At 39.6% G+C, this 12,753-nt stretch overlaps 1 protein-coding gene across 3 annotated transcripts in view; it reads right to left on the bottom strand.

Moving 5' to 3' along the window:
- uggt2 (UDP-glucose glycoprotein glucosyltransferase 2) overlaps positions 1-12,753 on the bottom strand; it is a 46,601-nt gene that overhangs the window by 22,251 nt on the left and 11,597 nt on the right. For all 3 annotated transcript variants that reach the window (XR_010930619.1, XM_067603649.1, XM_067603651.1), the window contains exons 15-21: positions 10,945-11,030; positions 10,678-10,813; positions 10,258-10,389; positions 9,984-10,148; positions 9,456-9,579; positions 9,264-9,362; positions 1,025-1,119 (exon numbers count right to left, since the gene is read on the bottom strand). Coding sequence is in view for 2 of the 3 variants with exons in the window: in XM_067603649.1 (XP_067459750.1) it covers positions 1,025-1,119; positions 9,264-9,362; positions 9,456-9,579; positions 9,984-10,148; positions 10,258-10,389; positions 10,678-10,813; positions 10,945-11,030 (837 nt within the window). In the remaining variant the exon portion in view is untranslated. The remainder of the gene's footprint in view (positions 1-1,024; positions 1,120-9,263; positions 9,363-9,455; positions 9,580-9,983; positions 10,149-10,257; positions 10,390-10,677; positions 10,814-10,944; positions 11,031-12,753) is intronic.

Raw genomic sequence — 12,753 nt, 5'->3', positions numbered from 1 at the left:
TCTGTGGAAATTGGTGTTTCAGAGACTGCTCAGACAGTGTGAGAGACATTGCATGAAGTCAACCTCTACGGACGATGTCCAAAGAGAAAGCCATTGCTCACAATACAGCAAAAAACTGCCAGATTAAACTTTGCCAAAGACCATGAATAGAAGCCTGATGAATATTGGCGGCACATTCTTTGGTCAGATGAAACCAAAATAAATGTTTGGATCAGATGGGGTCCAGCATGTTTGGCGTGGACCTGGTCAGGACTACCACAGTGACTGCATAGTGCCAACCTTGAAACATGGAGGTGGGAGTGCAAAAGGTGTAGGGGAGATGACATTTATAAATGGCACTATGAATGGAAGTTTGAATGTAAAGATGACTTCTAGTCTCGAGAAGGTTGGCTGGAGAGGAATTTTTCAAAATAACAGTGATCCCAAACACACTGCAAAAATCACATAAGAGTTTTTAAAGGAAAAAGTGAAAACTATGACCTGGCCAAGTCCCCTGACTTGAATCCAATAGAACACCTTTGGAGTATTTTAAAGGGGAAGGTAGAGCAAAAGGCCCCTCCAGCAAAGAGCAGCTGAAAAGAATTATCTTTGAAGAATGGCAACATCTCTGCACAGATCCACAGATTATCCATGCCCAGGAGGATCAAATCTGTCATCAAAAATAAAGGCAGGCATACAAAATATCAAAAAATAAAAGAATGGAGTCTCACTAATGAAGGGTTTTCTGACTTTTGTTGCAGTTCATTCTTTCATTATAGTTTAATTAGTCACACACTGTTTTTCAAGTGAATTGTCTTAATTCATCTTGGGTATTGTCTAAAATTGAATACAATTGTATGAAATGGACAGAATTTGTAATTACATACAATAACATTTTAGTGATATTGACCAGGGGTGTACTCAGTTTTGTTATATACTGTGTATCAATTTGTAAGTTATGCTTTCCAAAGCATTGCTCATAGAAACTAAATGATGGAATGAAAGGATGGGGAGGAGGGAACAGGACAGAACAGATGATACTCACCATATGTTTTAGAGCACTGAGCAACAGTTTTCTTCCTGAGACTTTCTCGAAATCTCCTGCTATCCACATGGTCACAGCACTCATCCCATCCTCATCTAAGATAAAAGACACACAATCTCTTACTCAAAAATACAAACATATAACATGGCATTGCAGTTTAAGCAGCATGTTAAAATACATTCTGACCAGTGTGAGGAAGATGAGGTAGAGCTGATACAACTCAGGGAGCAGCTGGACCAACGGCAACCTAAGGCTGTGTCTATATAACATTTTTTTCTGAGCGCCTGCATCTTTTTTCAATCATTCTCAATGAGGACAGAGTGTATGTGGCTGCCTTGAGAAAAAGAGATGCACCCAGCACCAGAGCACTTTTTTGTGAGAATTTTTTGTGTGAGTGCTTCTAGTTGAAAATCTCTGAACTTTTCAGAGAGGCGCTGGTGTCGTCACTGTCACTCCTTTTCAGGCAACCAATCATATATTAGATGAGGTAGCAGCACTGACAAAGGAAGGGCTGAAGAAAGACGGAACTTCTCTCAGTCTACAGGAGAGACTGACTGCACAATCTTCTCTTCCCACAGACACCCCTCAGAGATAGATCGTCCCCACCCAAATCAACCCTGCACCTGCTCAGCCTCCACATGGTCCTGGGAGTTCACCCCATCTCATTCAGCTGCTCAGCCCTGCAACCAACCTAGGGGTGTATTCCAGAAAGTGGGTTTAGTGGAAACTCTGAGTTTGTTAATCCTGAGATGAGGGAAACTCTGGGTTTTCAGTTCCAGAAAGAGAGGTAACTTAAACTCTTGGCCAGTTACCATGGTAACTAACTCTGTGAGCCTAACCTGCTCACTGGCAAGTTTTCTTCAGCAAACTCTGAGTGTCTCTCCATCTCCTCCCTCTTACAGAGCCACACTGTTTCATTTCCTCATTCATTCAGTCCATATCAAGCATTTATGAAGTAGTGAAATTTTACTGTCTGTCCAAATCAAAATCCTTGTTAGATATTAGTTTAGTTACACCAGGACTATCTAAAGTTACCGCTTTTATGTGCATCAGTCATTTCTTTGATCAGCGGTTTTTGCCCTCACATTCAATTTTTAAACAGCATGAATTCATCCTCAGCTCAGAATAAAACCTCTGCATGTCCTTCTGTTAGAACACTGTGAATCTGTGCACACAAGACTGCTGTCAGGTTGTCAGAGCAGCTCCTGCACTGAAACGTTAATTGCACATAAAGTGTAATCTCAGTTTAAATTAAAAAAAATAGGTATGAAGCTTTAGACACGTAGGTAGGATCAATGAATAATTATCTCTATCACTCATGATGTGATTGGTTGCACTGATGGAGCATCATTCCTTTTATATTGGAGATTATATGTTGATATTTCTGAGTCAGCAGGATCGAGCAGCATCACCGAATGCTGTTGAGCCAAGATACAAATAGATGTCTAAAATTTTAAAATCTACTGTATTAGCTTACAGTAATGTCTCTATGTCTTCTATCTATAGATTTTTTTGAATCTTAAACTATATTTTTCATCTTCAGTTGCTGCCTCCTGTGTTTTGTCCCCCGTCAGATTAAACTGAACAAATATATTTAAAATGTAATGAAGTTACAGTCTGATACACAGCCAGATTCCACTTTATCATCATTAAGGAAATGTGAGTCTGCTAAATGATGAATTAATATACAATACTGAATAAGACTTTATTGTGTTAACTTATTAAAACTTTCTCCTGCTCTGACTCAGGCTCTTTTTTTTAAAGATAAATGTGCACCGTCCGCAAACACATGCATTAATATCTCTACGTCCGCTGGATTAAAATGGAGGATCTGCCTTTTGTTTACCTGTTGCCATGGTGAATCGTTTCCTATCTGTGGATTAATCAACTTAGAGTTCAGGGTTAGACTCAGAGTCTTTCTGGTATGGACCCCAGCACCAGTGGATTCAACTCCACACTCCACTGAGACTACACAGGCACAGAGAGGCAGAAGGGCTGAAATTATCCTACTCATGGACTCCAACGCAAAGTTGGTGGATGAACAGACATTCTTCCCCAAGACAGAGTAGAGAAAATCTGGTGCCCTCCCCGCAAGCTCTTGACCGTGGCTGAGCTGGGATCACCCAGTCATATTATAATTCACAGGCACTAACAACCTAAAGTCCCAACAGGAGAGATTGGCAGACTCACTCAGAAGAATGATTGAAAAAGCCTCCACTATATTCCCAACCAGCAGGATCATCATCTCCACCCTCCTGCAAAGAAAAGACTTCCACCGCCACACCATACACAGGGTGAATGCCAGCCGGTCTTGGGCTTCAGGGACTGTGCCCTGAAGCCTAATGTGTTCCTGGCTTACCACCCGACACTAGACCTGGACTGTCTGTATGACCATATACACCTGTACTCATAAATCTAACCCCTGGGCCACACTGGATGCATGAGCAGCGCGTGTGCGTTGCAGAACCTCTTGCTTTTTGTTTCGGGACCCATGTTAACAGGTTAGAGCGGCCACACTGCCCGCGTGAGACGCGCGTGTCACGTGAGGCTGCTGCGTCGCTTCATCTAGAGATTCGAGGTCTCGCCTATTTTCTCCACGTGACACGCGCGGTTCTCAGTAGAAATGGACAGGGGAAACGAGAAAGATAGGGCTGCCAGTGCCAGACGCGCCGCAGCAGACACGCTTCCAGTGTGGACGCTGCAAGTGTGAGAGACGCAGCAGTTCAGCGATACACATGCTGCTCACGCATCCAGTGTGTCCCAGGCGTTAGACATAGTGGAGGAGAAGTCCCACTCATCAATGTCAACAATGTACCCATTGAAAGAGTTAATAATTATAAATATTTAGAGACAGAAACTGGTGACCTGATGAAACCATGACGGTCAAAAAACTGCAACAGCAAATGTTCTTACGAGAACTGTACAGTTTTAATGCAACTGTCAAGGCTGTCGTTCAGAGCATCTCATCCTTTGGTCTGATTTGTGTGTTTGGAAACATGCGCCAAGACCAAGACAGGCTGCAGCGTATGATCAAGATGCCGAGTAGAGTCATTGGGTGTGACCAGATGTCAGCTGCTCAGTTGTGTAAAGACCTTATTCTGAGTAAGGCTGAGCGCATCCTCAGTGACCCTGCTCACTCTCTACACAATGAGTTCCAACTAAGCTATAGGGGCAAAGGGAGGATTCTGCAAAGGAAAATAAGAACAACCAGGTTTAGCAAGTCTTATGTTCCTTCAGCAATTACTGTTAAATGAGAGGGACAGTACAAAACATAGGATTTGGTGGTATTTTGGCCAGAGCTATGTGCAATGGTAATCCCTGTGCAACACTTGTATGGTGCAATATATTTTATTATTATTTTATTTTATCTTACTAGTTGGTTCTAATACTGATGTAGAGTTAGTTTCGCACAGCCCATGTAGTCCACTGTATATGAAGTATTTATCTGTCTCTACATTACTATGTGTGTCAGTGTATGCTAGAGCACGGGTGCTTTGAAATACTCTCTCTCTGTGTGTGTGTGCACACGCGGATGTGTGTGTGAGTGCGTGTGGTAGGGGTATGGAAGAGCAGACTGCATATTTTATATTTATGTGTATATATCTGTTTTTATGACTGCTTTGTGTACTTCTGCACCTTGACCACCCAAATACCCCTATCTGAGATAATAAAGTTTACCTTGACCTTGTTTCAGTGTTTATCTTGTTTTTAAAACAGAACACATTTAAAGATGAAATTATTTCAAATAACATGTTGGAACATTCAAGGCCTTAGATCATCTGCTTTTGAATTAAAAAGCAGAAATCCTGATTTTATTAGAGCGGTAAAAGACCTATATTTGGCTAAAAATTAACAAAAATAATATGTGCAGACCAATAAGTCTACCTGTGTGATATTTACATACGCCCCTCAGAATCCCCCTACTACAATGAAGATGTTTTTTCTGTTCCAGAGGGGGAAATAAACAATTTAAAAATTTCGGGAAACGTGCTAGTCAAAACACAGTTTTGTTACCTAAAAACTAGAATTGGACAGAAAGCTGACAGGGTAAATATCGGAGACAAACACTTAGACCTACCTGGAGGACACAGTTTTGATAAAATTACAAACACAAGTGGTGCCCAGCTTCTAAAGCTCTGCCACATGCTGGGTCTGTACATAGTCAATGGTTGGTCACGAGGAGACTCTCTGGGCTGTTACATATTTAGATCAGCTCTTGGCAGCAATATGGTAGACTATGCCATAACAGATCTGGACCCAAATGAGTCTAAGAGCTTTCAACCCACTCACACCACTATCAGATCACAGTAAGATCACTGTCTATTTGAAGAGGGCACACACTAGATATGAGACCTCTAAACCCAGTAAACTGTACAACACCATACATTTAGATGGAAATCAGACAGTATGGAGTGCTACCAAAAGGCATATGAAAATGCCAAAATTCAATTTTCAATCTATTTCTTTCTTTCTAAAATGTTTCCCCTTAATAATGATGATTTGAACTCTGCTGTGGACAAAATAAATGCAATTTTTGATAACTTGGTCATCAAATTTGAAAACTTCTAATGAAAAACCAAAAGAAATAAACAATAACAAATGGTTTGACAATGATTGCAAAAATATATGGAAAACTTTAAGAAAGTTATCAAATGAAAAACATAGAGGCCCAAATAATCAAAATATATGCCTTCATCACTATTACACTTTAAAACAATACAAATATACACTAAGAGCAAAGAAATAACACAACAGGAACCAGCTCTCTGAAATAAAATCTTTAGAGACAAACCGATTCTGGCAGAATTGCAACACAGCAAACAAAACGCAACAAGATTAATTGGCAATACAAAATGGCAGCATTTGGATGAATTATTTCACTGAATTATAAAGCAATATTATAAAGAACATTAACCAAAACAAAATGCACACCAAGTGGAAAACTTTAGAATTAGTAATTAAAGATAACCAAAACCCTCTCGATGCTTCAGTAACAGAGCAAGAACTGATGGAAAGCATCCAATCCCTAAAAGCTAAAAAGGCCTGTGGAGTCGATGGCATCCTAAATGAAATGATTAAATATTCTGACCATAAATTCAAATTGGCTATCCTCAAACGTTTTAATATAATTAAAGCAGTAGGCACTTTTCCTGACATATGGAATAAGGGTTTAATAACACCAATTTATAAAAATTGACATAAATATAACCCAAATAATTACAATGGAATCTGTGTAAATAGTAATGTGGGAAAAACCCTTTGTAATATTATGAATAAAATACTTATCAGTTTTATCAATAACCAAAATGTTTTGAATAAATGCCAAATTGGATTCTTACCAAATTTTTGCACAACAGACCACATCTATACCCTCCCACACCCTAATTGAGCGAGAATTAGACAAAAAGAAAGGACATGCCTGCGCATATTTTATTGATTTCAAGAAGGCCTTCAATTCCATCTGGCATGAGGGCCTTTTCTATAGACTACTTAACAGTAGCACTGGGGGGAAAACATATGATGTAAATAATTGTTCAGTTAAAATAGGAGACAAACAAACAGCATTCTTCTCCAAGGGTCCTGGGGTATGGCAGAGGGGCAATCTTAGTCTAATCCTCTTCAATTTATAGATGAATGAATTTGCATGTCAATTAGATCAATCCACTGCACCTGGCCTCACCCTGAATGGCACAGAAATTAAAGGTCTCCTATATGCAGGTGACTTGGTGCTGCTGTCACCAACAAAAGGTCTACAGCAGCACCTCAACCTCCTGCATAACTTCTGTCAGACCAGGGCCATGACAGTTAACCCAAATAAAACAAATATTGTGATCTTTCAGAAGCAGCCCAGCAGTAAGGAAAACAAACATAATTTCTATATGGACACCACTAAATTACACCATACAAAGAACTACTCATACCTTGGCCTCAACATAAACTTCACAGGAAGCGTCAACTTGGCTGTGAAAGATCTGAGAGACAAAGCAGGGAGAGCTTTCTATGCATTTAGAAGAAATATTAAATTTGACATTCCAATTAAAATCAGGCTTAACATTTTCCAATTTCTATTAGAACCAATAATTCTCTATGGCAGTGAAATTTGGGGACCAAAATTAAACAATGAATTTGAAAAATGGGACAAAACCATCATAGAATCTTTGTTCTATGAGAACGACCTGCATTTCCAGCGAAAGACACCAAACAATGCCTGTAGAGCAGAACTCATATAGCTACCCCCTGATATTGAAAATGCAAAAAAGATCAACTAAATTTTACAATTACCTAAAAACTACTGACCCTCAGACGTACCATCACACAGCCCTAATCTGCCCAGAGCTAAAGCCAGAGAAGAGTCCCCTAAGCCAGCTGGTCCCGAGGCCAGGTCCAGACAACCTACCATGCCCCCGGACAGCCTCAGGACCACAACACCAACCCAATCACACCAAACCAAATTATCAACCAACAAAAATAAAACTATAACAACTAAACCACAGAGTAAATTAAAATGATGACCCTTAAAAACAGAATTTGCATCAGTAAATTGACTGACCACAGTAAAAAATCCTAAATTAAGAAAAGCTTTGACTATGTACAGACTCAGTGAGCACAGTCTAGCTATAGAAAAGGATTGGCATTGATAGAGTTGGCTGACAGAGCAGGAGAGACTCCGCTCCCAGTATAACAGACAAGAAGTAGAGTAAGAACAACACTTGCTCACCTCATGCCCCAAATACCAGCCTCTGAAAAATGAACATTTTCCCAATATAATAAAAATACACCCTGACTTTGACAACATAACAGGCATAGAGAAACTCCCATATTTACTTTGGGAAATGCCCAAATGTGAGATGACTGCAGTAAAATCACCTCATGTCATGACCTGAGGACAGCCAGTGGAGGCTGAGAAACACAACTCTGTATTGACTTCTTTTTAATTGTTTAATTTTTAATTTTTTTTTTTATGTATATACCAGTCAACCTGGTCGGTAGACCTATAATCTGTCTGGTTTATTAAACCCTGATATACATTATTTGATTTGTAAATTATTTAATGATTACATTTTGCTTTTATAACCTGTTTATATATATTGTTGCTATATGTAATTTTGTTATTATAATTCTGTAAAGACTTAAATCATTTGATAATTTTCAATAATGCTTTACTCTTAGAACGAATGATACTGATACCCACTGTGTGATGGAGGGTCTAATGTAGGAGCTAAATACACAACCACCCAGACCCTCCACTGTCCAAGTACTGATACATGCACACACACACACACACACACACACACAAGCAAATAACATCAACACACACTTGTTATTTGACACATTGGCAATATTGTCTGTTACATTCATGCCAACAAAGCATATTGAATTGAATTGAATTGAATAGATGGTCAAAAAAAGCCACTGCCCTGCTGTCCCCTGCAGTTTACTGATGTTTATGCTATAAATTCATACTACATGTATATGATGAAAGCATCAGTGGAAAGTAAATGTATTTTTGGGCAAATCACCTCTGACAATGTCAACCTTGATGCTTACGTGGCATTTAGAAAGAGCTGCTAATCCTTTAAAAGGGTCTTCACCCTATTTATACACTGACATGAGAAGTGAGAAGGAAAATGAGCTACAGTCATTTCAGTGAATGTTCGGTTTGTGTGAGGGAGGTGAGAGGGACTGGGACATCTGGCAGAGAACTGAGTATATCAGTGGAGAAATGTGCCACCTGTCATAGTTATATTCCCCCCAGTCAGTCAGTCAATCAGTTGGTCAGAAAAGCAGGCATTCAGCTGGTCTGCTAGTCCACAGTAGGAGGATGGCAATCAGCCTTCACAGCCTCACTGAGACAGCTACACTCAAGACCTAAGCGGTGAAATGTTGGCTCTGACGACCATTTAGGCTGTTGGCCAAAAGCCAGTCAGCAGACCCAGCAATTACCTTGCTGGAGGCACAGCCTGTCTGCCTTAACAAAGGTCAATTTCACACTTTCATAGATCAGCAGAGCAGCGTAGGATTCATTTTGGTTTAGACATTGCTCATTTTACAGAGTTTCAACAAGTTAATGTACAATGGTTGTTCCACTTAAGATGCAAATGCTGGAATAAGTTATTTGTACTGTTGTATGAACTCATTCACACAAAGTCACTGTGGTACTGAGGATGGGAAGGTGTGAATCCATCTAAAAAGGTGTTTATTGTTAAAGCAAGGCATGAAATAACAAGTAACGTCTCACCGCTATTTGTAAAGTACTTCATTCTCTTCGCCATCACAGCAGTCTTGTCTCTGGAGTCCAAGTATGAAAACATTGTTGTGTCCTCCCAATCATCTACAACTAAAAAGCAAGAAAGAAACAAGTTTTACTAAATGGCAGGCATAAAGACAATGACTTGATATTGAACAGTTTAACATGAGTTTCACAAGTCACCTGGATTGGTAGTGAAATCAAGGTACTTTCGGTCCGCGCTTAGAATAAGAGGGTTCATCCTGGGAACCACATTGGCCTGCTCCATTAGATAGTCCACCACATCTGTCCCCTCAGTCAACTGACCCTGTAGATGAGGGACAAGAGGGACATCACTGAGTACATCAATCCATGAGGAAGTACTGGATCTTTGCTATGCCCTATATGTGAACAAATGACCATGATGTGAAGTGTAAACACCTTAAAATTTCATACAAATTGAATCTAAAACTTCATAGTAAATAGCTATGTATGATATTGAGGACTTACGTCACTTATCAAAGAACATCAATGTTAATCACCGACTCATATCTAGCATATAGTAACCCCAGGCTAGTATGTGAAATATTACTTGTATGCACACTATAAGCATGAACAAACTGCCATTAGTTCAAATCTTTAGTGTTTGTTTGCTTCTATTCACTTGTGTATATTAATCTAAATGTTCTACTCCATGGCACAAAAAAGGAAACTTCCATGGTCATGTTATACCATAAAAACAGCTCTCTGGAAGGTGGTGGTGGTGTCCATTATGTGCTGCAGGATGATGGTCTCCAGCTCCTCTGGATCCATCTCATCTGGGCTCAGAGGGACTCCATTAAATAAAGCCAGAGGTAGCGCACCCAGGCCGCTCTTTTTGTAGAAGAGTGCGCCGTCCTGGAGCATACAAAAATTGACTTAATCCTTGGCTGTTTCTCTTCATTTATTTATTAAATTGTTACTTCCAATTAACAAAAAAATAGAAAGAACTATTTAATTTCCTTACCTTTCTTTTATCATCATACTCGGATTCTACACCTAGAATCCTTTCAGCATTGGCTTTAGGGAATTTTCTCTTCAGGTAAGCAGAGATTGTATCAACAGACAGCGTCTCCCCTACATCTACTTTGTTGTACAGCTGCAAGAGAGGGGCAAGTCAGATCAGATTTGACCATCACTGTCTTCAAATCCCTAGTACTGTCAATAATTTCCAACTCTATTTCAAAGAGCTGATACCACAGGCAAAATCCCACTGACTCATCCAGTCCAATAATGTCTCAAACAGTGGGATAGCACAAGACACAATAAAACAACTGACTTCTGAGGCACAAAGAGATATGAGATGGCGAGGACTGTGCTTTAGTCATTCTTCAAGAAGTGCCCGCTAAAACAACAGAGATTTATACTGGATATGTGATATACTTACTGAGACCATGGACATCAGAGCCTGAGATACATCGTACTCGTCTGCAATGTAATTCAGCAGTCGGTAAAATGCAACCCCCGCATCTGAGAAGCCATCAATCTCATCTTTGGTGTTGACAACAAACACAAATCCAATTCTATAGAAAATGGGCAAAAAACAAGTATTCAATTTGCAGGTGAAATGAGAATCACTACCTGGTAAAGATTATAAATGCCAAAAGTGGATGATATAAACAGCTGTAGAAGTGTGAGAAATAACTGCACCAACCTCAGGGGGATCTTATGCTTGTAGAAAAGCTCTGCTAGTTTCACCAGCTCAACACTTTCCTCCTGCACTGGATCAAGGAACAGCACCTAACAACAAAGGTGTCATTATCAAACCTGAGTCAAGAAGCATTTACAAACACATTGTCTGACTTAGATTTTTGATAAAGTAAAGAAGATAAAACAAGAGTCCCAGTCAGTTTCAAATCAAAGGCATATTAAGTATTCAAAATGCATTCTGTATTCTCCTTTTTGGGAGTTAGTCTGACTGTACTTACTGAAATGTTGTGACAGGAAACACTGCACAATTTGGCTAAAACTAAAAGAGTCAAAAGCATCCAAAGGGTTTCATACGGTTTGGTTTCATGCATTTCTCTATAAAGAGTTCACTTCAGATCTCCTCTCACAGCTCTCTTTACCAACATGCAGCTCATCACAACAGTTAATCTTACATCCAAAATGCACTAATGTTATTAAAACTCTTCATCAGCACCTCAGAATCAACTCTTACATTTTTTAACCTTCTTTTATTCAGGGAAGTTTCTTTCTGAAAGCAAGCCTCTCTTTAGCAGGAATGCCCTCATCACATTCATTCACACAGTTACATAACCACAGTCTGATCTGCCGGCCACTGAGCAGCTGTACTGGAGCAGCTGGGCACATCAGGAGTGGTTATGATTACCCCACCCAGATTTATCCTGCTGGTCTGGGAACTGAACCGACGACCTTCTGGTCACTAGCTTGGTTCTCTAACTTTTAGGCCACCACTGCCCCAATATGTATATATCAATACTCTCTATCACTGTTGAGGTAGCTTTTTTTTTTTTTAACAGAAATCAAGAATCTATTACAATAAAAAATGGCTCCTCTTCACTGCATGGATTGTCTTTCAGCATAATATGTTGCAGAAATTATTCAGAAATGCTACAATATGCCTTATTTTCTTATATTCCAGTGATACAAAACAAAAGTGTATATATTCGCTATACATACATGTATATGATAGCTACAGATACAGATATAAAGCAGTGCTAGTCAACCCTGTCTTCTGCATTTGGCCACGGGTTCTCATCCACATCACACCTTATGTCCTCTCCTCCAATACACCTGAGAAAGAATCATTTCACAGCCTGATGCATCCCTGCCAATCTTCTGCAGATATGTTCAGGCATCCAGCATTCATTACATCCAGGAGAGACATTTGATCATGTAAGTAAGTAAAGCTTTATTTATATAGCACACACTATTACAAAAGTGATTCACACACAAACATGAAAAATATAAATGAATAAATAAAGTAAAATAAATGACACAGCACATTGAGAAAGAGACCAAACTAAAATGAACAAAACATACGACAAGGGATGGTGATCTATAAAAAGGCTTGCCTATAAAGGTGGATTTTTAGAAGCCGATTAAAACAGTCTAAAGATTAAGCAAATCTGATAGATTGGAGAAGATGATTCCAGAGGGTTAGGGCTAAAACTTCAAAGGCACGGTCACCTTTTGTCTTGCAGTTGGAACGATCGATGGATAAAAAGCCGAGATTTGAGGAACGGAGTGATCGAGATGTGGAATAAGGAAAGAGGAGATCAGAAATGTAACTGGGGGCAAGGTCATGCAGGGCCTTATATCAGTAGGATTTTGTAGTTTATGCTAAATTTTACAGGAAGCCAATGGAGGGATACAAGAACTCGGGTAACATGGGACCTACAGCCAGTTCTAGTTAATAGCCTGGCAGCTGCATTTTGAACTAACTGTAGATAATTCAGAGCAGCTTGACTGAGGCATGTGTAGAGGGACTTACAATGAT

This window comes from Thunnus thynnus, chromosome 11, assembly GCF_963924715.1.
Source record: "Thunnus thynnus chromosome 11, fThuThy2.1, whole genome shotgun sequence".
Taxonomy (NCBI): domain Eukaryota; kingdom Metazoa; phylum Chordata; class Actinopteri; order Scombriformes; family Scombridae; genus Thunnus; species Thunnus thynnus.
This window is presented reverse-complemented; position numbering and strand designations above follow the sequence as displayed.